This window comes from Microcebus murinus, chromosome 17 (genome assembly GCF_040939455.1).
Source record: "Microcebus murinus isolate Inina chromosome 17, M.murinus_Inina_mat1.0, whole genome shotgun sequence".
Taxonomy (NCBI): domain Eukaryota; kingdom Metazoa; phylum Chordata; class Mammalia; order Primates; family Cheirogaleidae; genus Microcebus; species Microcebus murinus.
Window position 1 is genome coordinate 18771367 of NC_134120.1, and position 27021 is coordinate 18798387.

At 38.9% G+C, this 27021-nt stretch overlaps 1 protein-coding gene across 4 annotated transcripts in view; it reads left to right on the forward strand.

Annotated features, from left to right (window-relative positions):
- Window positions 1-510: 510 nt before the first annotated feature.
- CCDC68 (coiled-coil domain containing 68) overlaps window positions 511-27021 on the forward strand; it is a 48957-nt gene continuing 22446 nt past the window's right edge. The window contains exons 1-7 of one of the 4 annotated variants that reach the window (XM_075993843.1): window positions 511-578; window positions 11985-12076; window positions 15197-15331; window positions 16486-16572; window positions 19218-19358; window positions 20334-20459; window positions 22449-22577. In XM_075993843.1, the coding sequence (XP_075849958.1) occupies window positions 15209-15331; window positions 16486-16572; window positions 19218-19358; window positions 20334-20459; window positions 22449-22577 (606 nt within the window). In that variant the 5' untranslated portion in view covers window positions 511-578; window positions 11985-12076; window positions 15197-15208. The remainder of the gene's footprint in view (window positions 579-11984; window positions 12077-15196; window positions 15332-16485; window positions 16573-19217; window positions 19359-20333; window positions 20460-22448; window positions 22578-27021) is intronic. The other 3 variants (XM_075993844.1, XM_020282082.2, XM_012745479.2) reach the window with 3 other exon arrangements.

Genomic DNA, 27021 nt, shown 5'->3' on the forward strand with positions numbered 1-27021 from the left:
GTCCCGGATGGGATCCTGGAACAGAAGGACAGTAGCGGACAACCTAGTGCCATCCGCATACAGCCTGGAGTTTAGTTACTAGTAACAGGTCAATGTGAATTTCTTAGTTTTGAAAAATGTACCATGATTGTGTAAGGTGCGGGCCTTAGGTGACCCCTGCTGAAAGGGGTTTAGAGAACTCTCTGTGCTATCTTTGCAACTTTTTGCAAAGTCTAAAATTATTCCAAAATAAAACTTTTATTAAAAACACCCAAAACAAAAGTTTATGAACTTAATGTGCCGACAGAAACTTCTTGCAATGCAGCAGCATAACCCCCCTGAATAGCAGCGCTCCACTGGCAGTCTGCAGGGCCAGCGCTTGGAACTTGTGCCTTGGGCGAGCGCGTCCCAGCCCCGGCAGGAGCCCGGTCAAGTCTCCCGGGAGCCGGACTCTGGCCCGGGCGCGCCCCACGGGGCGGAGCCAGACCTGCAGGCGGCGGCGACACCGGCACCGCCCCGGGAGCCGGTCTTGGCCAGGAGGCCCGAGCGCCCGGGGAAGGAGCAGCACCGGGACCCCGCGCGGGCGCAGCGCTCCCAAGGTAGGCGAGCCTGGGAACCCACGGGCCCAGTCCCCGCGGCACGCGCCAGGTCACCCTCGCCATGTGGGTGGGTGTCCAGGTGCCCTTGGAGCAGGTTTCCCCAGCGGGGCTCAGGACACCAAGGGCATTTCCTGTGTAAGGGTCTCTGAGGGCAAGGATACTCCTCCCTGCAAACCTCTGTTCTGGGCTCGGATTTCCTGGGCGAGAAGTTTCTTTTTCTCTGGAAAGAGAAAGAGCTGCTTTTCCTCCAGAAAAGAACCCTTTCTTAACCGGCTCACACCTGATTATTTATTTAGGTTGTTGTTATACTATCCCTTTGCCAGGGGTCCCCGCGATTTCCACTTGCTAATTTCAGGGGCCTTGGAGAAAAGCCTTCGGGAAAACGCTGTCACCTGTTGACTCCAGCGTGATGGCTTGACAGGTCGCTGCGCACCCAATTTTTATGAAGAAAGATGAATGAAGGTGCTTTTCTCACCCTCCGTTCATTCGTGCCGGCTTCTGTAGCTGCAGGTGTAGCGAAAGAACAGCCCATTGCCTGACAGTGTTCTACCCTTTCTGTTGAGTGGCCGCCCTGGAGTTTTGGAGCTGCAAGTTACAGAGCCCTTCCCAGGCAGCCTTCCAAGGAGCAATACTGTCTTAGTAAATGAAGAGTACAGGACAGTGCAAGTGTAGTTTTTTGGATTGGATGTTGACATAGCTGCAAATTTTCAGCCTTTTTCAAAAGGAAAAGAAAAAAAAATAATTAAGTGTAAGGATCAGAACAAGCTACTAGCCCTGAACATAACTGAAGCTGTGTCTGTTCCCCATTATATCATAGTTGTTTTACTTTAGGAATCAAACCTCTTTTATGCTTGGTGTGTGTAGACTAGATGAAGGGTCAAAACACAAAAGGGAATTATTCTGCATTTGCAATAGGGAAAAGCTAACCTGTCCTTTTGATTTTACCTAATGCTATTAAATATTCAGCTCTACAGAAGCCTGGTTTTCCAGAAACTTGAGCTGGGCAGGAGTGTCAGGTACCCTGGCAGACACAATTGGTTCCTTTGTTAAGCTGCTACTGGGCTGTCCCCTCAGGCTGCCCCCTGCATTCCCGGTTTGAGAGTGAAGGCCCCTGACAGGAGGAAGTATCCCTGTGTGTGTGGCTCCTCAGCTATTTGCAGAAAAAATAAAAACAGGTTATACTTCCTAGGATTGAGCCAAATGTCATAAGAAGATTCTTATCCTTTGTTATTTACAAAATAAATTGATCTCCTATTTTAACTAGAAAGAAAATTTTGAAATAAATACACATGCTATTTTGTGAATTAAAAACAGGCACGTTATTTGTTAGCATAGTTATTTACAATGTGCTCAACGGTGGACATGAGTTGTAATCCGAATTTTGGGCAAAGCTAAAAAATGTAACCTAGATTTATACAAAGCTGAAAAATGAGGTATATATTTGTGTGGAATAATAACTAAAAAAGGATAAGAATTGAAGATATGAAGGGACTTTAAAAGTCTTTTAAAGTAGTAGTTTTGAATCTTTTGAACTGAGATATTTACATCAAAATTATATGACTCTTTATGGATTGAAAACATTTCATAATGGCAAAATTTTACTATGAATTTGATAACATGTTTAAATGAATTTCACTTTACTAAGCACAAAAAGTCATTTACATAGGCGTGCACACACATGTGTAAGCATGTGTGTATATACATTCAGTTTTAGAAAATATGTGGTGCATCTGTAAATTTGTGGGCTTAATCATGCATTCATTGAACCAATATTTATTGAGTGCTTATTGCACAAGGCACTGTGTTCTGTGTTGGAGACACAGGGTGTTACAGCCCTGTGTAGATAAGACACATTCCTGTCCTCTGGGAATTTATACAACACTGGAGTCCTCCCTCCAGGGCATCCAAGACCATAGATTAGGAACCACATTGTGGACCCATCCATCAATTTTGATAGTGCCTGAAACTAGATTAGTTTCGCATCACATAGTCCCTTACGCTGATTTAACTAGTCAAATCTAAAAATTATTACATGTTATTCTGGTCAGCGGTTTTCTCTTTTGTTTAGGTTGAGGAAGAATTTAGGAATCATGTGTTTTGGGTTTAATATTGTAAAATATTAAACCTAAAATAGCTAAGTATCAATTTCATGCAAATTAAATTCAAACTAAGCCTGTAGCACGGATGCCAATAATCTGGGGGGGGGGGGGAATCAATGACTGAAAAATTTAACATTGAGAAAATCTAGCCATCAATTTTTTTCCTGTAAATTAGAAAAATATGACAATTATATTTTTTCTCCAGAAGTAAAAGTCATCTTTATTCAAGTTATTCTTACTTTTTATTCTGTTTTTTAAAAAGCTTTATTGGAGCTATAATTTACATGCCATAAAATACATGCAAAGGTACAATTCAATGATTTTTAGTAAATTTATGGAATATGCAACTTTCAAATCACCACAATTCAATTTGAGATCATTTCGTCACTCCCAAAACATCTCTGGTTCCTGTTTGTAGTCACTCTCCATTTCTATCCCGAGCCCTAGGCAACCACTAATCTACTTTCTGTCTCCTTAGATTTGCCTTTTTGGTACATTTCATACAGATAAAATCATACTGTATATGGTCTTTAACATCTGGCTTCTTTCACTTAGAATAACGTTTTTGAGGTTCGTTCAGGTTGTAGCATGTATATGTAGTTGGTTCATTCTTATTAGTAATGACTACTTACTCCTTCCCATGGTTATACCACATTTTGTCCACCATTTGCTGGACATTTCTGTAATTACATTTAAATGGTAAGACGGATGCATTGGTCTGACAGATACATTAGTCCAGCTTCCATGGTAGCATAATTTGAAAATAACGATATGAGCCAACCTCTTATTTGATGTCTCGATTCTCCTCTATGATAATTTTAAAGATTAATGTCAAGAGTCAAATATCCAGGGTCCTCTTAAGCAGTGGTGTTTTCTGTAACTGTCTAGAGAAAAAGCCAAATAAGAACTTCCCAACACTGTAGGAGCATCGATTTTTGGTACACTTCTATTAGGAATCAGGAACCTTGAACAGCAATTCCCAGTCAGAATTGTTCTTTCATACACCTCCATCGACCCTGCTCTGTGATAACTATTATGGCAAATGCATTTTGGGCTAGGGGCATGCTTGACAACTTATGCTTAATTAAGAGGTCCTCTAGTTGAGAGAAACCCTTCCATGAAAATCTGACAGGTTCTGTGAGCCTAAGGAGAAGGCAGTGTCTCTCTGAGTGCCATTAAGTCAAATTGTGAGTTCCTTTTGGGGCCAAAAAAAGAGCATTATTAGAACTTGAAGTCTATTTTATTGGCAAGTTAGAATGCACAAGATTTTTTAAAAACATCTAAAAGTTGAAAACTAGATGACCTAGGTTAAATAATACAGTTTTCCAAAGCTGAATGTGTTCATATGCAACTCAGTTTTTCTGCTTGAAACCTCAAAACAACTTCCTAAAACTCTTAGGAGTGTGTGATTTGATTAAGTGATCAATCTTGGTTGGTAAATAAGCCTTTTTTTCCTTGGTAGGGGTTTAAAAAGTTCTAAAACAGATGCAGTTTTCTAGTCTTACACCAACAATTTCATTCCAAGTATCTCCTGTGTGGCATTCACTTTACACAGGAATCCATCTTTCATCCTTCTCACTCTCATGTAGTTCAGGATCAGGGTGGAGACATTCAACATGTTCTGTCCATTTACCAAGAGAAAGAACCTTGATTGGCAATGAGCTCCTTTATGTTGTCCTGATCTGGTACAAGGAACTTGGTTTTACCCAAGGTGGGAAGCTGCCTCTTTCCTTGTTTCTTTCATCATACTGAGTGTTAGGTTTTATTGTTTATTCTTGTAGCATCAACAGTTCTACCTACCTATCTGCCTATCAGCCATCCATTTTCCTGCTTTTTAACAATCCTAATTCCATTGCTATTTTTTACCATTTAGATTTAGATTTTTTTTTCGGGTCAGCAGTTTGAGTGAAGGAAAATGAATCCAGTTAATTGTGGCTTTCGGTTAGTTCAGAGGATTCTTAGATTTTGAAATCTTAATTGTACTTTGCTTTTTCTAGGATACTGCTGGATTACTATTTTTAAAATACAAGCATACAAATTCATCCTTTTGTTAGTGTAGAGTACTGTAAGTCCTGGCAAATGGTTATCGTCATGGAACCATCAACCAGCATCAAGATATAGAGCCCCCCCCCCAGTCCCCTGTGTCCCTTTTGTAGCCAGCCTCTCCCCCAACTCCCAGTACCAACCAACCACTCATCTGTTTTTGGTCTCTATAGTTTTGACTTTTCTAGAATGCCAAATAGATGGAATCAGAGAGTATGTAGCGGTTGAACTTGGCTGTTTTCGGCCAGCATGATACATTCGAGATGCATCTATGTTGTTATGTGTATCACACATTCATTTTTACTGCCAAGTAGCGCTCACCTGTTGGGGAACATTTGAATTGTTTCCAGTGTTCAACAATTACGAACATTTGCGTGCAGGTTTTTATGGAACATAAATTTTCATTTCACTTGGATAAATACCAAGGGGTGGGATTTCTGGGCTGTATAGTATGTGTGTAACCTCGCAGGAAACTGCCAAACTGTGTCCAAAGTGGCTGCAAATTTTGCATTCCACTCACAACGGACAGGAGTTCCAGCTATTCTACATCCTCATCAGCACTTGGTATTGTTTTTTGGGGTTTTTTTGTTGTTTTTTACCTTCTGTTGGAAGGTAAAAAATTTACTTTAAAATGAAGTAAATTATGTTGAAGGTAAAATACTCTAGGATGAGTTTGGAAGGCTATAGATACTTTGTAAATTTGTGAGCTGTCTAATCATAAAATATTTTATAGAGCCACAAATGAAATTTTCTAAAATTTAACCATTAACCATGTAACATTAACCATGTAAATGTTACAAGTGACTGTGACATATGTCATTGACATTGGCGTCTTTCCACATTTTCTTCACAGGCAAGTCATATCTGACTGTGGGGTGATTTGTTAATGGGGAAGTTCAAAGCAGGAGGAATAATTGGCTGATCAGGTGAAGGTGGCATAGTGAGGGACACCTGAGACACCATTGACACTTTCAAATGATGTCCTATAAGCAAATGTCCACCATAAGTTGTGAATGCAAATGTAATTATTTAATATTCATTTAATGCACATTGTGTCACATACTCCATTAAGCGCTTTTCACGCATTATCTCATTTAATCCTCATGTAACTCTGAAAAAGTTAACATTCTCATCTGAATTTTTCAGTTGAGGGAGCTGAGTCCCAGGAGGTTTTGATAATTTTCCACGGCCTCCCAGCTGATAAGGAGGTGGAGCAGAGTCTTGTAGGCAGCACAACTGAGTCCAAATCCCTTGCTTTTAAGCCACACTGCCTCTGCTCATGGAATAAGTCTACTGAGACAACAGCGTCTGCTCACGCTCCTGAAAGAAACACCTGGGATCTCGCATCAGGAGTCCCTTGGCTGTTACTCAGTGACTTTGGAAACTCTTGATTCCTAAACTATCTTGGGCCCAAGAAATGAGGCTTAGAAATTCCTTCAGTGCAGCAGAAGGCAAAGTAGTAAGTTGGAAAGAAGATAGCAGCTTCAGGAAAGGAGCCAGCCAACTCATGGGCTGAGATCCCATGACCGTTATTAACTAGCTGGCTTTGCTCAATCTTGTGGAGCCTTGTTCCTTCATCTGTAAAATGGGAATAATGATACCGACGGCTCAGGACATATGGGAGAAGTGTTGCAGACAGCATGCCCTTCCTGATATGGTGATCACTCAGCAGACCCGGGTCCTTCCTTCCCACTCTTCCCCAAATGGGAAGGGATTCATGTGATTTGCAGCTCTTTGCAGGTTAGTTGCTGAACATTGGCTGAAACCCTCAGCTGTTTTTCAAAGTTTCAAATTATGACAGTGAACTATAAGGATAGACTATTTCATTATGAAGACTTCTGAATTTGGGGCTAACTTTTCTGGATTCAGGTGATGAGGTCAACTTACAACCTTGAAAAACTTACATCTTTCTCTGTGTGTTATTGCGTTATATGTATGCTGGCATTAGTAACTATAGCACAGTGTCATAATAATTTTGATTATATATGGAAAATATTTTTTGGTAAATGGCACAGTGCTTTGTCAATAGTACATTGTGTTGGCACCAATATTTCAATCCTTTTTTCCCCAAAATAAATAGCTTTTATCACATATCTAAGAGTTTCCTATAGCCCTAGTTATAATAGAAATATATATGCGTATACAAATGTGCACGTAGTTGAATAAAATTTAATTGTGCTTAGCAAGATCTTAGATTATTACTTTAAAATAGAACTTGGGACACATTGTTAACATGCATGTCTTTGGTATACTGTGCATCATTTTCAGGTAAACTGCACAGTCACCTGAGATTTAGCCAGCTGACACTGGATGTCACCATTGTGCTGTGTAATGTAGCTGCAGAACAGGTGTGCTATTTAATATTCAAGACACGGTTAGTTTCTTCAAGGGCTTGGAGAGATGTTAGCTTTTTTCCCTCATATAACCTAATTATCCTTGTGGCATCTTTGTTGTAACTTACTTTTTCAGTTTCTAAATCTAAGCTCTATATAATGGTGACCAAAATTGAAGAAACAATATTGTTAGCTTAGAACTGAGAAACTGAAAATGGAAAACACAGAAACTCTACTAAAACCAAGCAGGGCTCTTCGATGCAAAGTAGGGTAATTGACTCTGACCAATTTAGCAGAAAAGGAATTTACTGGGAGGATATGGGGTAGCTACCAGACTTGATGAGAATATTGGCAAACTAAGTTTGGAAACTGGGAGGATCCCATGTGTTAGGACCATAGCAAGCTCAGGCTATAGGAAGACTAGACTAGGGTCCTTCTGGCATGGCCACTGGGTACCCGCCACTGAACACAAAGCGCCACTCTGTGCCAGGCTCCTTTCCTTCCCTGGATAATACTGGGTTTTCACTGCCTCCAGCTCCAACAAGCCAAATGCCCAGTTCCCGAGTTGCATTTCCGGTGGTAGCACTCACTGCCTGTGTCTAGGGGATGTCCCCGTGCTCCAGCTCGGGTAGTGAGGACAAACAAGCAAGGGACCTTTTCTCCAAGACTCACGCAGATGGCACTTCAGTGTATCTCTTAATAGGAGAAAGATTCAAGCACTAGATAGCCAAACCATGCTGGACATCCGCAACGGTGCTTTTCAATCCGCACCTGCAGAAGTGAGCTGGGAACACTTCTGTGCACTCAACCAGGGTGACCTGGAGTCAGTTGCTTACGCCTTGCAGAACTCGACAGCTTCACAGACTGTCTTTGCTTTAGCCCTCAGGGAGCCATGCCAGCCGGGGCTAGACCTGCTGCAATGTGGCTAAGGAGACAACTCCTTAGTTAGGCAAGTGGGAAGTCTCAACACGTTTCAGGCTACTTAAAAAAAAGAAAAGAAAAGAGAATGGCAAGCTGCCCTGCATACCATGCTGCTCTTAGAATGCTGCTCTGGGCAAATGTCAGCCTCTGCTCTTGTTTTCCCCTTTGCCTGAACCCTCTTCCCCCAGATAGCCGCACAGTTTGCACCTCCTTTTCTTCAAGTCTTTGGCTCAAATGCTGCCTCCCCAGATCGGCTTCTCTAGATCGGCCCATGCAGACCAGACCTCCTTGCCCTGACATGCTTTTCTGCACGTGGCTCGTCACCACCGCCCATTACAGTCCCTGTATATTCATTTATTTGTTTAATGTCTGTCTTGTCCCCTGTATTGAAAGTCCCATGAAAGCAGAATCTGGCTCACCCCTGGCGCCATGGCTCCTAACACAGTAATGTTCAATAAATATTTACTATGTGAATCAGTGAGTCAAGGGTAAAGACGGGAAACACGCCTTGGTTACAGCCTCTGGAATAGGAACAGTGTCTGTATTTGTTTCCTAGGGCTGCTCTAACAACATACCACAAATGGAGGGGCTTAAACATAGAAGTTGACTGTCTCACAGTTTTGGAGGCTCGAAATTGAGATCAAGGTGCCTACAGGGTTGGTTGCTTCCTAGGGCTGCGAGAGAGAATCTGTTTCATGCTTCTCCCCCAGCTTCTGGGGCGTTGCTGGCAATCTTTGGTGTACCTCGGCATGTAGAAGCATCACTAGATCTCTGCTTTTGTCTTCACATGGCCTTCTCCCTGTGTGCTCATCTCGCTCCCAATTTCGCCTTTTTCTAAGGATACCAGTCATATTGGCTTCCACCCTACTGCAGCATGATGTCATCTTTACTTAACTAATTATTACATCTGCAATAACCCTATTTCCAAATAAGGTCCCATTCTGAGATACTGGGGCTTAGGATTTCAACACATGAATTTGGAGGGGAAACACAATTCAACCCATAACAGATCCTATATGTGTTTATTTCGTAATACTTCAACTATTCTCATGTCATGAAAGAGTATTATCTTGGATGCCCAGTGGTATGTTGGTTTATCACAAGGGTTACAATTTGCACTGATGTTTGTGCACTGCTTCGTAGACTGTAAACTATTCATTAGATGTTGGCATCACTGGTTGGGGAAGTTGGTCAATTATTGATGCATTAGCAATAAAGAATCAGTAGCACGGACTTACTGAGTCTTAAAATTCCCACAAACAAATTTTCCAGATCAGTCTGCAGATTATTTAAAGTATTACCTGGTTCTTCCCTGCAAGAAACAAAATCACCCTAACTGCTTGTCAGCCTTAATTGTGGATCGTGGTTTCATATTTCATTTACTCATTTGACAAACATGCACAAATCATTTATTATGCGTTAAATGTAGGGTTATAACTGTTTGATAAATATCAGCTCATAAACAACCCCACGTTGACTATTATTGTTAATAATTAATATTATTTGCATTTTGCTATTTAAGGAAACTGAGGCACAGAGAGGTTAAGAAACTTGCCCAAGGTTTCACACAGCCACTGAGTGGCAGAATGAGGCCATGAAACCAGTCAGTCTGCCTCTAAACTTTTTAGCTGTAGAGCCCTCTTTCTTCAGAGAAAGGCTCATGGAAAAATTCAGTGTGTGTGCAGAACAAAGCAGAGCTGCCTTGGTTGAAGTTGAGGTGACAGAGCTTTGTCTGTGTGGCACCTCACCCCCTCCCTGGGAGCCCTGTTTGAAAAGCCTTAATCTAGGAAATAACTCCTTTTGGCCCAATGCCACTTGTAAGCCGTCTTCAATCCATTCTAGCATAAAACAAATTAAAGCCTCTCCTTCCTTTAATTAACTGATTGTGTTTTATTTTGAAAATTTTATCTGCTTAATCTACTTCTGGCTGAAATAAAATGCTAACATGGATTTTCCTCAGGATGGCAACGCCATATGGCAATTTGGACTTTACTTTCTTTCCCCTTGGGTTTCTTCACACCAGTCAGGAACTGTGGGCATGAAAGTTTTTTGAGCCGAAGAGAGAAGTGGAATTTCATTTCATATGGATACAGTTGGATACAAAGCTTTGCAGCCGGACAGATGCGAACAACCTGCTGTTATCGCCTGCTTGTCTTCTGTGGTTATTAATAATATACAATAATAGGAGCAACGCTGTAGACAGGGACTATCCATTGAGGGCCTTCTGCAACCAGGCCTTTAAAAAAAAAACTCATTTTCATTTCTCTAGGTGTTATTACCCCTCTTTTACAGACATCTAAGTTAAGGCTAAGATTTTATGTAACTCGTTTAAGATGGCCCAACCAGTGAGAAGAAAAGGTGGGATGTTTTCAGAAATACCAGTGATTAAGAAGCAGAATTCCTTGAATTTAAGAATAAAAGGCACATAGGAGAGTGTATTTTAGGACATACAATGTGAAGTCCAATGTGATGTTCAAATTATGAAAGACTTTTGGAGAATGCAGTGGGGTGCATTCTAAAGAGGGATTCATTTCTGTGATGAAATGCCTCTTATCATTTGTTCCTGCACACAATGCATTACATACTAAAAAGAAAAAAATGAAAGTAAATCAATCAAGAAAGACTGTAGATGGAGAGGGATTGAATTAGAGGAGAAAATCCAACCCACGCTGGATTGGTTGCTTTCTCTCTATTTTCCTACTGGTCCTGCTCTCATTCCTTGCCATGCCCTAAATCAGGGATCAGTAAACTTTTCCTGGAAGGAGCCAGGTAGTAAATATCTTAGGCTTTGCTTGTCACATTCTTTCTCTGTCACAACCACTCCATTCTGCTGTTGGAGTGCCAAAGCAACGTAGATGCCATGTAAATGAACGGCCACGATTATGTTAGAGTAAAACTTCACTTATGGGCCACTAACTTTGAACTTCATGTAACTTTCATGTGTCATGAAATATTACTCTGCTTTGATTTTTTTCAACCATTTTTTATGGATATTAAATTTGAAATTCATGTAATTTTCATGTGTCATGAAATGTTATTCTTCTTTTAATTTTTTTTTTTAACTATTCAATAATCTAAGAACCATTCTTAGCTCATAGGCTGTACAAACAGGCGGAAAGCATGACTGGGTTTCCAGGCTCTGGTTTGCCGACCTCTACCCTGGCCTGCCCACCCTCCCCTGACTTCCTAGCATGTTGCGTAGTGTCTGGATGGGTGTTTCTTTTACTTTGAGCATTTCAATGTTGTTTTGCACCAAGACCTTAATCCCGGAAGAGACTTCAGAGAACCCAGAGGATCCAGTAAGACACGTATTCCCACTCACATTTGCAAAAGCAGACTTGTAGAGTTTGCTGCCAAATGAACTTCAGCTGAAACAAATGAAGCCATAGCTGCTGTTTAAGAGGATTTATAATAAAATGGAAAATTCTTGGCATGCTCTGTCAATTTCATTGAAGATTAAAGGATAAATGCAGGACTTTGTAGTATCCCTAGGAACTATCTTATTTCAAAGTGATGCCGGCAAAGATGAAAATTCTTTGTTTTCTTTTAGCAGCGTTGGTCCTCTCTAGATATTAAATATTTTGTTGTTGTTGTTTCTCTCCAAGGAAGTCAGCTGTAATGTGAGGGAAACAGGCCTGAACTTGGTTTCAAAAAGATCAAGGTTTGAGCATCAGCTCTTTTAATTTTACTGTGATCTTGGGTAAATTAACATTACTAGGGGAGTCTTAACTTCCTGATCAGGAAAATGGGATTAATGATCCTACTTCACAGGGCTTTTTATTATAGTTAACTTTTAATTTTTATTTATTCATTTATTTATTTATTTCTGAGACAGGGTCTCATTCTGTTGGTCTGGCTGGAATGCAGTGGCATCATCATAGCTCACTGCAACCCTAAATTCCTGGGCTCAAGCGATCCTCCTGGTTTAGCCTCCCAAGTATCTAGAACTACAGGTGTGTGCCACTGGGCCTGGCTAAGTTTTCTTTTCTTTTCTTTTTTTTTTTTGGTAGAGACAGGATCTCACTATGTTCCTCAAGCTGGTCTCAAACTCCTTGCCTCAAGTGATCCTCCCACCTCTGCCTCCAAAGTGCTAGAATTACAGGTATGAGTCATTGTGCCTGGCCTAATTTAATTTTTTTAGTTCCTTACTATTTATTATAGAAATTTCAAACAAAACCAAAATAAATAGAGGAGTATAAAGAACTCTGTGTGCTTACCATCCAGCTTCATTTCAGTAATTACCTATATTTTGCCAAACTTCTTTCATTTTTATCTCCATTTCATTTTTTTTCTCCCTACCGGAGTATTTTAAAGCAGTTCCAAATGTAATATCCTGTCATCTGCAGATATTTCAGTATGTATCACTAATGATAAGATCTTTTTAAAGAATGTCATAATTTCATTATGACAGCTAGTAAAATTACAATAATTCTTTAACATCATCTATTCTCCAATCAGTCTTAAAAATGTCTTTCCGTAGTTAGTTTTTCTGAGTCAGAATCCACGCAAGATTCATAGATTGCATTTGGTCATGTATCTCTTAAGACCCTCAATTTATGGCAATTTTTAGTTATGTTAAGATTGATTAATGAGGCCTCCCAGGTTAATGTATTCCTCATTAAACTTTGACCTAAGGTTTTTAGCTTTGGGTGATGATTGTTTAAATCCTTTACTCCATAAGTGTTGCAAAATACATGTTTTCTAATTTTATCAATCCTTTTGAATTTATTAGCCAGAATTCCGTAGAAAATTTTTCCTCATCAACTATTTGGTTACAGTTCATATAGTAATGGCAAGACAAATGCTTGTTTGTTTTTGCCAGTTTTTAGCATAGTGGTCTACCTCCATTAAGTGGTTTCCTAATCAGCTTCCAAAGGTGGACAGGGTGTGGTGGTGGTGTTGTGGGTTTTTCTTCTGTCATAAATTTAGGGATTTAACATTTTTGATATGTTTCAATCCATCATGGTCATTCTTCCTCAAGATGGCTTTTGTGTATTATTCAAGTAGTATTTGATTACTTTTTTGCTTGCTGGTATGATCAGATATCTCAGGCTTCCTTAATATATTTCTTCCCCAAGACCTGAATCAGTCAAGAAGTCCTAGTTTCTTTTTAGTAGGATATGATATTCAGAGACCACAGTCTAGCTACTGAGAGTGCTAATTATAACTACTTCTAGATTTTTCAGTGGATAGAGGTAGAATATATTTTTTAAAGGAGGATAAATCATTATTTTATACTTATAATTCCAGTTCAGATTGTAATGTTTTCATCTCACATATTTGATTCTAAATTTTGGTTTTTTTAATTTAATTTTTTTTTCAGGGGGTGGGGTTGGAGGCGGATGGAATCTTGCTCTGTTGCCCCAGGTAGAGTGCAGTGGTGCCATCATAGCTCACTGCAACCTCACAATTTCTGGGCTCAAGTGATCCCCCTGCCTTAGCCTCCTGAGTAGCTGGGACTACAGGCATGTAGCACCACACCTGGCTAATTTTTCTATTTCTATTAGAGACGGGGTCTCACTCTTGCTCAGGCTGGTCTTGAACTCCTGAGCTCAAGTGATCTTCCCAGATGTGCTAGGATTACAGGTGTGAGCCACCATGACTAGCCTATATTTTATTTTTCCTTTATTCTAAATATTTTGATTAATCATGATGTTGATGCAATTACTTCTTGGCTTTATTCTACAGTACACACCTGTACACATGATCACACACACACATACATTCATATAGCTTGAAAATACAGTCTGAGATTATTTTGTCATTCTTTTTGTTCTTAGAATATAACATACCAGAGATGAATAGTCCCTGGTAGGTGTTTTAAAATCACTTGAAATAATTGATATGATTATGTTACCAACTTGATATACAGATATATTTATTTGTTTCATTTATTTAATTTTATCTTTATTTTGGATGATTACTTTTTCTTTTTTCTTTCAATTGTGCTTTCCAATTAGGTATAATATTTACATAAAACTATAAGACATAGATTTCCCTCTTCTATTCATATTTCCCACTCTTCTTACAGAAAATATGATACTATATATCCGTTTCTGCACTATTCTTTTTCATTGAATAATAATATATCACTGTGATGACTCCATAGTAGTTGATAGTTTATTTAGCTAGTCCTTTCTGTGGAGGCATTTGATTTTTCCAGTGTTTTACTACTATAAATAGTTCTTCATACAAGTGGATCTACCATTTGATCCAGCAATCCCATTACTGGGCATCTACCCAAAAGAACAGAAGTCACTCTATGAAAAAGTCACCTGCACTCGAATGTTTATAGCAGCACAATTCACGATTGCAAAGATGTGGAAACAACCGAAGTGCCCATCAATACATGAGTGGATTAATAAAATGTGGTATATGTGTACCATGGAGTATTATTCAGCTATAAGAAACAATGGTGATATAGCACCTCTTGTATTTTCCTGGATAGAGCTGGAACTCATTCTAGAGAGCTAGGATTACAGGCAGGAGCCACCGCGCCTGGCCTCAGGAACTCATTCTATTAAGTGAAGTATCCCAAGAATGGAAAAATAAGTACCACATGTACTCACCAGCAAATTGGTATTAACAGATCAACACCTAAGTGGACATATAGGAATAACATCTATCAGGTATTGGGCAGGTAGTGGGGAGGGGATGGGTATATACATACATAATGAGTGCGATGCCCACCAACTGGGGGATGGACACACTTGAAGCTCTGTCTCCAGGGGGGAGGGGGGCAAGGGCAATATACATAACCTTAACATTTGTACCCCCATAATATGCTGAAAAAAATTAAAAAACTAGTTTTTCAGTAATTAGCTTTTATAGAGTATGCATAAAGATACATACACATACAACACACAGTTTTCTTATAATTGTATTATGTTAGTTCCACAGAAATTTATTAAGTGTTTGCAATGTGCTAGGATATAAAGATAAATAAAACCTGGCCCCAACACTTGAGGTTTTATAGTCTAAGATGATGCAGAATAAAAAGAGAAATTTTACATTTTTCTTCCTTTGATTATTTAATTTTTCAATTTTTAATTAATCCAGATGGTGTTACTTTTATATTAAATTTTTATTTATGAATGTATACAGATACCAATGGCTATAATTTTCTACTATATTTGATTATAGTGATAACAACTTCATTCAGTTTATAAACTGTATAATCAAAATGGTGTGTTTTGCTGAGCTGATTTATGTTTTCCTAAAGGCAGAATTCACAATGACAACAGTGACAGTGACCACAACCACAGAAATTCCCCCAAGGGGTAAGATAGAAGATAATTCTGCCTTGTATGATTCTGCATCGGCTCACATTATCGAAGAAACTGAATATGTGAAAAAGGTACGTGGGTGCCAGAAATCATTAGCGTGAGATGATTTTTTGAAGATAAATTCTGGTATGGATTGGTGGGCTCTGTTTCCGTCTCCATAGAACATATAAAAAAGAACAAACTTAATTTGGCCAAAGACAGTGCTGGTAGCTGAAACGCATACGTAGTGATTTCTCTGGAGGATATGAAACTGTTCCTACACGTGGAGTGAAATGATTTTCTTCACTCAGTAAAATTGAATAATAGGCCAGAAGGGTTCTGAACACCTATCAGCATTTAATTTGTCCCACACTATTCACCACTGGATTTCCTACTGTTTTATAATGTTTCCCAATTGTTTCATGTGCGTCAATAGCGTTCCCAAGTAGATGTTTATGTTTCCTGCTGGGTTTGTGTGTCTCCCTGCCTTGTTCCTTTTCACAGTTCAGGGTAGCGATTGCCAATGAGTACATGTTGGCATGTTACTTCATTACACACGTGAGGTCTTATGAGAATCCAAGATGATAATGGCCGACAAAAGCATTAATATATACTCTTATTAACTGTTTCTTAGAATGGATAGATAAATTCTGGCATAGTTCATAAGGTGTTCAGATCAACCAATTAAATCATCTTTGAGTATCTTGGAATTCCAGAGGCCATCAAGCCATGGGGCTTATATTTTATGCATAAATTTGTATGATCACTTAGTGATTATTCTGTAGTAATTGCTTAATAGTAATTATTTTGTAGTAATTACCAGATAGTAATTATTTCGTAGTAATTACTAGATAGTGATTATTTTGTAGTGATTACTAGATAGTAATTGTTTTATAGTAATTACTAAACAGTAAATTAGTACTAAATTACTAGATAGACAAAATAGAATTAAATAGTATTAAGTGCTAATTACTAAATAATAACTATTTTGTAGGATAATATTCACTTAGGTTATTATATTTTAGGTTTGTCTGAGAAAGTTATAAAGACAAAATGCTTATCTTTGGCAATCTAGACAATATAAGCCTTACAATATAAGTGCTAGTTAAGTTGACAGCAGTTATTAAAATCTGAAATCAATATATATGTACTTTATAGAGATATCAGGTACCCTATAGCTGACACTGAGAAAAAAGCATTTGGTATTAAATGCCTTTGAAAGAAATAATGTTTTTTTCTCTTCTAGATTCGAACTACTCTGGAAAAGATCCGAAATCAAATGTTTAAAGATGAAGTAGGACATAACAGTACAAATCACAAACTAGATGTAAAGGTAATACATTTATCAACATTTACTACTTTGCTTCCTTAAGAAAATTAGCATAAAGCCATATAGATTTTATTTCAGTAACTTTTTTGGTTAATTATTAAATTCTCTGAAGCTTTGCATGATGAATGGTAAAATATCCTAAAGATGTGTATCTAAAGATGTTAATGGCCATATACGTAAAATGTTTAACTACAGATGTCATTAGTAGGATCGATCAGAATGACCAGACCTTACTTGAATATATTAAATGAGGCCAACTTATCTAAAGCATATGGGATAATGTCAGCCCAGTCTAGATACATGACAGTAACATTTCCTGTTGACAGACAAAGATACGAGCTTTTAGATTCACCTGGACACACGTTTGAAGCCTTCAGACCTGAGCTGAGTGAGGATGTTGTCAGATAGTCAATAAACTTAAATGCACTCCCTTCCCCAAGACCAGACTTATAGACCTAAGGTCGAGCAATGTGCACTTAGACTTGTCTGGGTTATGCTGGCTTAAACCACACCTGAGCCAAGAGTACCTCATCTGTGTTGTCCACTGCACACGGTGGTGGCCGCAGAGTACACCAGAACACAGGGCATGATACATAAACATCATCCCCTTCCTCATCCTCAGCCTCCTAAGCTAACACAGCTTGCTTCAGTTATTTTCCAAAATAAAGGGCTTTGAAACTAGAAACAAAAAAGGTTATGTTTGGAAATGATGGAGAAGGTCAAAAATTAAGTTTTGACTATGCTGAGCTATCTGTTAGACCTCCACGTGGAGGTTTCTAGTAAGCAGCTGGACATATGATTCTGGAGTTGAGGGCAGAGGTCTGAGCTGGAAGGTCCAGGCTACTGGGTAGAGATTTGGGACGTAGGGATGGTTTTTAAAGTTCTGAAACTAGAAGAGATTACCAAACAAGGGAATATAGATAGAAGTGACAGAAGATCTAAGGACTGAGTCCTGAGGTTTCCTAGATGTTAGGAGAAAGAAGAGCCATCCCAGGAAGCTGAGAAGAGAAGCCAGTGGATTAGGACAGAAAGCAGGAGGAAATGGAGCCACTGAAGGTGAGTGAGGAAAGGCTTTCAGAAAGGGGAGAGGGACCACTCTGTCACGTGCTGTACATTGGTCCAGAAATTGAGGCCCAAATACCGACTATTGGCTATAACAATATGGAGGTTATTGGTGGCCTTGACGGGAGTAGCTTCCTAGAAATAAGGATGACATTGTGTCACAGCCATGTATCTGCCTTTGCCACCTCAAATCACAGATGGTCAGCAGATCTGAGCATCCAAATATCAGCCCCTGGCCCTGTAAAGATTTCCCCGTAATGATCTAGGTCCTTGCTGCTCCCAAGTCTGGTCTATGGCCTTAGCAGCTCCACAGCCCCAGGACTTTGTTAGAAACACAGCATCCGGGGCTTCTGATTCAGAACCCACATTTTTAACCAGGTGAGTTGCATGCACATTACGGTTTGAAAAGCATTGATTTGTGACCTTTGTAGCCACCTTCCATTGCCGACAATCTACCTTCTACAAGAGTCTTTCCATCAAATATTCTTTTACAAATTAAGAAGGAAAATAACTCCTACTCTGTATTTGGAGAGTGAGAATGTGCACCCAGATCATCTGGACTATAAAACACAAAACCGTGACAGGATATTATCTGCGTGCACTACATTCTTTGTGTTTTTTATTTCTATAAATGTAGTCAGAAAGAACATAGGCTTTGTGGTGACACAAACTTGGATACTAATTCTGGTTCTGGCAGTTATTCTAGGTTTAAACTTGGATATATTAAACTCTCATCTTCAATTTCATCATCTGAAAGAAGGACATAGTAGTACCTTCTAGTGTTTTGAGTATTCAGACAAAGGAGTGTATATATTACATCTAAAAGATGTCCTGGCATATAATAGGTGCTTAGCAAATAGAAGTTGTTATTGTAATTGTAGGGTCTGTGTGTAACTGGGTAATAATTTCTCTGTCTACCTTGAAATACGTTGAAAGAGCAGAAAGTGCAAACGGTGGACAATCGATACTTTCTGTATCTGTAAATTGATGGGTTAAGTTAGATGTTTCTAATCTCTTTTTCACCTCCATATGTCCATGATTCCAAATGAGATTGAAGCTCCAAGTGTATTTTCAGTGAGCTGGAGTTTACATAGAGTTAGAAAGGCAGTAACACTCAGTTCTGATATTTCTGATTGGAAATTTAATTTGAGGTGATTACAATAAAGCATCATTGAACACTGAATATTATGTATTAAAACTATTAATTCTGATTATGTTGATATTAGTCTGTAATGTAATATAACCAAAATATATTTATGTCTACAACTTAAATTTTTAAAAATCTGACCTGTGGATATTATATATCTCCTAAGAAGCACTTAACAGTATATTTGAAACTGTAGGAAATATGAAAGGCATAAAAGATGACCTCTTTTAATGTAAGAATCTGTTAAAATTTGAGCAAATATAGAGGCCAGCTGCCTCACCTGGAATTCTCCGTTAATATTTCAAAAGATTTCTGTTATTTGTGCTGACCTGAATCCTCTTTGATGTATGTATGTAATACCGAGTGATAATTATTGTTGTCAAAGTCTATAGAGGAAGAGAATAGTCAGGTCTGAGATTTTCATGTTTCTCCATTTCAGCACTATGGAAACATTCAGAATGGCTCTGATCCTGAAATGGATCCTTCTTGTTGCAGTTTGGATTTGCTCATGAAAGAGATGAAAGGAAAAGACCTACAACTCTTAGAAATGAACAAAGAGAATGAAGTATTGAAAATCAAGGTGCGACTATTAGGAGAAACTTCAAATTTTGTATTTTGAGCCTTTGAGCTAACAGGATAGATTGTTAGCATGCATGTGTCTGTAAAAGCAGAGAGATATCCACACACACTCAAGGGTCCACATGTATGCTCACTTATACAGAAAAGCATTTTTATATTTCACAAATTGAATCTCACTGTTTTATTTTGGAGACTACTTTTGTTATTTAAAAAAATCTTACAAAACTTCAATGGTTATAAAATTTCAGTCATGCAAGTTGAATAAGTTCTAGAGATCCGTTGTACAACCTAGCCCCTATAATTAACAATACTGTATTGTTCACTTACAAATTTGTTAAGAGGGTAAATCTCATATTAAGTGTTTTTACCAGGATAAATTTTAAAGTGTTTACATATTTGATAAATGTTATCGCCTTCATAGTCAAATGTCTCATTATTTGTTTAATTACTCTTGTTGAATGCTTTAGATTTTCTTTTATGGGGTTTATTTTGCATGCAGTCCTGCAATGGCTCTCTTGATAGGTAAATCTCTGCAGCCATCCTTGATTATTTCTTTAGATTAAATCCTTGAAAGATTCATGGCACTTTAGCTTTATTCTTCTTAATATTTAACCTTGTCCTTATTTCAGGAGCATGCACCTTTTAGTACTGTTGTGGCCATTAAGGATAAAAGCCTTGCAAATAAGCGCTTAAGCTGATAGGGTACCAAGGGATTCTTTAAAGGGTGAGGTCTATAGCTGCAGGGCATTGCTGCCTGGGAGCTCTGGTTTGGCTTGGCCAGGGCAAATCTGCTATGTTGACAGTCCCTCTAAGTAGGGGTGTCTCATTTTACATTTCCTTTTACCAGATAGAAGTGTCTTTTCTCCTAGCCATTGCTTAGGAGGGTACAGCCTCTGTGTTTTCAATTGCCTGTTAAATGTTCTGTCTTTAACCCTTTTTGTGGTGTCAAAACATGCACAGTGACCTTCTGTTCTAGCTGGAAGCCTCCAGAGAAGCAGGAGCAGCGGCTCTGAGAAACGTGGCCCAGAGATTATTTGAAAACTACCAAACACAATCTGAAGAAGTGAGAAAAAAGCATGAAGACAGTAAACACTTACTCCAGGTACCAAACGCATAGCTTGTTTATTAGAGAATTAGCCCCCACTACCCCCTACTTGCAGCTGGAGCAGTTCAAGTCCCCCTTTTAGGAGGAGTTAGATATGAAACAAGCAATGGCCAAATGACTTTTGTGTGCTGATTCCCCCTCCTGCACCCTCCCCCCCCCGACACTTAGCTGACACCCAGATGTTGCAGAGCAACTGTGTTGTCTCTGTTCTTGCCCAGAGCTCCTATGAACACATGTGGAGGGTGGCAGGGGCACCCTGCCTGGGAACCAGGGCTGGCCCAGCTGAGCCTGAGCCTGGCGGTGACTCCTCTTCCAGTTTTGCCCTTGACTCACTAGATGACCAAGGCTGAATCATTCTACCTCTCTGCACTTGAGTTGCCTTGTCTCTGTAATAAAAGAGTTGGATTAAACAAATGGTTTCAAAGTTGTTTTGGTCCTGGAATACATTCTCCAGATTAAAAAATAATAAAAACAGGCCAGGTGTGGTGGCTCACACCTGTAATCCTAGCACTCTGGGAGGCCGAGGCAGGAGGATCTATCAAGGTCAGGAGTTCGAGACCAGCCTGAGAAAGAGTGAGACCCTGTCTCTACTAAAAAAAAAAAAGAGAGAGAGAGAGAGAAAAATGATCTGGACAACTAAAAAATATATATATAGAAAATTAGCCGGGCATGGTGGTGCATGCCTGTAGTCCCAGCTACTTGGGAGGCTGAGGCAGGAGGATTGCTTGAGCCCAGGAGTTTGAGGTTGCTGTGAGCTAGGCTGACATCATGGCATTCTGGCCTGGGCAACAGAGCCAGACTGTGTCTCAAAAAATAATAATAATAATTATAAAAACAAAACAAACAAAAACATGAATTTATGTGTGTATATAAAAATACATATAAAATATGTATTTTTATATATTTTAAAATATAAATAACATGTACACCCACTCATACATATATGGTTTTTGTTTGTATTTAGATCTGAAGTATGTATACTAGGACCAATAAAACTCTGTCTGAAAAATGTATTCTAGAACTAGAGGAGAAAAAAACGTGTGTATATGTGTGTGTGTTTGCTGAAATTCAAAATGTAAAATAGCTAATGGGGAAGTTCATTGGTGCCGAGGCGGGGCACCTGGGTGTCTGCCAGCTCAGGCTTCAGGAAAGTTCCCAAGGGATTTCCCACCGTGACACCCTCTCCGGCTTCAGGTGGTGGTGATGGTCGAAAACTCACCTGTGTGCAGGGTGCAGATGAGAAACACAAGCGAGAGAAGTGAAAGGGCAGGTGTGGATGGAGCAGTGCACCGTGTGAGCAGTGGGGCGTTTGGGGGGACGGGATGTCTGTGTCCCCCGTAATGGGGGCTTCAGACCCAGCCTGGAGTGGCCCGGCAGGAACGTCCCCCTGGTGTTTTCAGGGGAAGTCGGACGCTTTTACTTTTCACTGTGAAATCTCAAGTTGTGTTAAGTACACACGGGGCAGTTAAGAAGCCTGTTGAAACACCCCCAGTGTGGCCTGTATAGGGCTGGAGATTCTCTTCTCTGGGGTCTTTGAGCACAACCCCAGCTCTGTGCCTCTGAAGTAACCCCACGACACACTGCACAGAATTATTTTGCTTTTCTGATGCTTTCTGATTGAAAAAACTAAACATTTTTTAGTTGGACATCAAAATATTTTGTTTCAGATCATTTTTATTGTGGAAAAGTCAAAACTTTTGCTTTTCTTAGATTAATATCTCCCTTTCTTATACCAGTCCAGGAAGTATGTTTTATGGTAACAAATGTAAACATTCTAGGAAGAATATTTATACATTATTAATTCTCTACTGATTTAGTGTTGTAGTCTATCGGGTTTATTTTGAAGGAAACACTGAAATCAAAAGAGTAATTCTAAACAAGTGTTAATTCTTAAATTTTTTTGATAATTAGAAAATTTTGGAGGGACGTAATATGTGCATAGGTTTAAAAAAAACAAGAGTTTGATGACTATTTTTCTGATCAAAGGTTAACAAGCTCGAAGAAGAACAGAAATTGAAACAACAGGTTGAAAATCTGAATCGAGTCACTGAAAAACTTGAAGAAAAACACAGTCAAATCACAGAATTGGAGAACCTTGTACAGAGAATGGAAAAAGTAAGCAAGTAAGCCATTAGAGGAATTTCTTCCTGACAGAGTTAGGATGAGAATGACAGAAAACAACAAAAAATAAATAGGACATTACATTAAATAAGATAATGTTAAGTGGAAGCACTCTTTATAATACCTGGTCTTAGGAAGTAATCAGTAATATTAGTTTCTTCCTTAAACATTTAACAGGAATTGTAATGTAGTTATTGATTTACCTCTCAGCAAATACTGTAGTCATTCCATCTATCACTTTTCTTCTTCTTCTTCTTCTTCTTTTTTTTTTTTTTTTGAGACAGTTTCTTGCTCTGTCACCCAGGCTGGAGTACAGTGGCATAATCATAGTTTACTGCCACCTCAAACTCCTGGCCTCAAATGATTCTCCCACTCCAGCCTCCTGAGTACCTGGGACTAATGGCATGTGCTATGATGCCTGGTTTTAAGTTTTAAATTTTTTGTAGAGATGAAGTCTCACTATGTTGCCCAGGCTGGTCTCGAACTCCTGGGCTTAAGCAATCCTCCTGCCTCAGCCTCCCAAAGGGCTGGGATTACAGGCCTGAGCCCCGACACTTGGCTCTCACTTTCTCTTTCTAGTAAATATCTTTCTTAGAAAGGGGAACCAGATGAGGCTGTAAATGAACATAATGGAAAAGATAACAAAATCTACCTCCTAGGAGTAATAATATTAATATAATGGACCACCAGAGCATTTTTATGTATTAGTGTCAATGCGGTATCCCTTTTTGTCTACCTTGGGTTTGTAAAAATCTGTGGCTGCCCTAGGAGAGACACAGCTCCCATTAAGAAAAATCACTCTACGGAAATTGAAACTTTCAAGAGACACATTTAGGGAAAAGTAATAATACAACAAAAATTATTCAAAGTATACTGTGGTGTTCCTTTAAGTAGCTAGCACTCCAAATACACACAAAAGGTAAACACATCAATTGAATGCACGCCTTAGCATTTAGAATTCAGACAGTCAAAGACTATTACTATTTAACAGGAAAACCAAGAAAATTGTCATCTCTAAAACTGAATATGGAATAGGTAAGAATGCAGGATTTGGCAGGATTTAGTAAATATTGCCCAATAAAGTTTTACATTTATTACATTAATTTCCTGATTTGCCTCTGCTCTTCTCAGCTTTAATTTGTTTTATGAGTTTGCCAGGATTTATGCCATTTTATAAATGTCACTTGAAAAGTATCACATTTCAATATTCAGGTTTCTTACCAAAGGAACTTTGATTAGTTTGAAAATATTTCCTAAGAATTTAAAGTTTTATAACACTGTGAACTTGGTTGAATTGATAATCTTAATGAAGGCCCTGAGGCTATCACAAAAATTAAATAATCCCAAACTTAACTGCATTGAATACGAATAATATTCAGCTGTGTCTATGCCATGGGTCACTTAGTGTGTGACTTCAGCAGAATCGCTGGGCTAGAATGGCCTTAAGCAGTTGGTTTATCCAGACATGACAGTTTATAATTACATTGGAAAAACTGTAATATTTGGTTGAGTATTTGGTAGTGTTAGAATGCTTTATCCTGTAATGAATAGTTTAACAAACTGATAGCACAAAGAATGTTTGCATTTAGGAAAGACAGACAATTCTGGGTAACAAATAAGGTGTTTAACCAAACAATTTGATTAAGTTGCTTGAAATTTAAGTTTACACTTGCAATCGTCCTATCTCAAACCCAGTAACACTGGGTCAGGGTTAGTGGCCACATGTCAGGGCCTGAAAATTAGCAAAAGAAGAGTAGAAGACAATTTCTTTATTTCCTAGTAACCCTGGGAAATCTGTACTAGATGTGCATTCATCTCAGGGTTATGGGGTGTTACTTACCCAACTGCTTAGTCAATAAATATTCGATCACCTACCATGCGCCACACAAAACTAGGGGCTGGATATATACTTACGAATGCACCAGATATAATCTCTTGTCATGGAGAGTACAATGTAGTACATTGGGCTCATGTGTGGCCCAAAGAACTTCCCAGATCTCCTTTTTTTTTTTTTTTTTCTTCATTCTCCTAGGGGTACTTTAAGGAAGCTGATGGTTCTGTTGAAGGTAGGGGACTATACCTCAGAATAAAGTTCAGTGGCTCAGGTGCTGGCTGGACGTTTTTGAGAAGTGATGGTCTACCTTCTGCCTAGATATTTGTTTTGTTTTTATCTTCTGCACTGAGCCCATTCTTCTGCACAACTGCCTGGATACTGACCCATGACTGTGGGCTGTCTCTAGGAGCTCTGGGGCAGAGCAAGTGGACAGGATGCTCATGGCTCAGCAAAGCCATGCAGCAACCTTCCAGAATATTCTAGTTTAGTGACTTCTTAGAGTGGAGCCTATTGGAACCTCTGGAAGGCAGAAATGAGTGGGGATGGAGGGGGAAGAGCAATGTGCAGGAGTTTTATTATTTTTTAAATATTTGGTTTAAAGATATTTTATATTTATGAAACACACAGGCAAATAAATAAGGCTATAAGAAGCAAAGCTTGGCAACATCTTGTTGGTTTAAGGAGCTAGTGAGAAGATGGGATGTGAGGAAGAGTGTCTCAGGTGGGGAGTGCATGTCAGAACGAGCGGAGGGGGTACTGAGCCTTTACATTAATAGAAGAAAGACATGCATTCAAAAAAGAACTGAACATTAAAAATGAACATCCTCACAAAGGTTGATGAATATTGCCCTGGTAGTAGGTGCCCCCTGGAGACGGATTTATTTGCTACTCACTTGAACAATCCAGTGCTCCCGTAAATGGCCATTAGTGGTATGAGGTCTGGTAATGAACACATTACTTAAAACCTTCGCCATCTGTCCCACTTTAATCAGGAATGCAGTGAGAATGAATTCCATAAACACAGTGATAAGCCAGCAGAAAACGCCCAATCAGAGCATTTTAATATGGCATATGTTCCTTTTGCTGGCAGCGCAATTCTGTTACATCATATTTGTTTTCTAGTGTCATTGATTTAGCTCTATTAGAATTTTAGAGCTCAAAGGCACTTTTGAGACCACCTAGCTCCTCCTCATCCTTTTATAAATGAAGACAGCATGAACCAGAAACTATGCCACAATCCTCTAGTTTCTAGCTCACAACCTTTTCCACCATGCCCCTATCTTCTCTGATGCGGGATCAAAATGATATCCTAGGTTCCTAAATCATTTATTATTGACTGCCCCACTAGAAAAAATTTTTTTCTTTGCGCTCATGGTGTATTACAAAAATAGAATAAAAACTTTGAAAACAAAAAGATCCCTTCTAATTTAATGAAAAATTTGTTATTTTTTATTGTTTTCTGTGCATGAGTTATATGCAACTTGAAAAATAGTTCATGTGGCTCTCAAGGGGAAGAGATGTGAGTTTCATATGCTTCACGAGGACCCAGGCTCAAAACTAGCGTGGGTTAAATACAACTCACAGGGCAGTTAATGTGTTAAATGGATGTCCACTCCACTTCCATCAATTGGGTGAAACCTGCAGCTCTCCAGAGGTATGGCTCTGGGAATGGTGTGCTGCCCATCGTGTGGTGCTGTGATCTCCCTTTCCCTTCCCAGAAGGCACTTCCCGAGAAGTGCCAGCTGGTATGGAATCATTTTCTGTTCTGTCAAAGAGGAAGCGCTAGGAACCCGAGCGAGCCCTGGCCAAGGGAGAGGTTTTCCTTGTTCAGTTGTCTGATCTCCTTGAGCCCTGGTTATGAAAATCCATCAATGAAGAGTAAGTCTGTTAGGAAGAACGTTTGTTAAACACCATTGGCCTCCATTCTGCAAGTTCACAATATGGTATAATTTGATGATTCATGCATTTTCATAAGCTCGTAAGGTTTATCTGTGATCCCTCAGAAATAATTTGAACACAACTAGGGCAATTCCAGACAATTTCTGTAGAGCAAGAATGCTATAAGAAAAATTCGAAAAAGTTAATATAGCTTTTAAAAATAACACAGCACATAAGATATGAAGTAATTGGTACCTGTAATGATCATATATTGGGATCCAACTATGTGCCAGGGAAGCATATAGGCCTTTTACATATATTGTCTCCAATCACCCCGAAGTTTCAATATAGGTACTATTATCTCCATTTTAGGGATGTCAAAAAGTTAAAAATATGACTCATACAAATATAGAATGAATACATGTCAAATGATTTAACCAACTCATTAATTAATGAATAGGTCTGTAAGATGGGAACACTGATTTAAATAAAATATTTTGAGAAACTAGCTATTTATAGGCGTTTTTTGGGAAAAGGAATATAGAATAGGATTACTAGATTAAATAACAAAACTGGTTAATGTTCTTTATGGTAATTCATCCATATCCTTTAGGATTCTCTTTTCTACCAGACAGAAATCTACAAATTAACATGCAACTTCACAGAGTCAGGGCTTTCATTAAAGAAATAATAAAGTCAAACACAGAGAAATTCTCTGAGATTGTT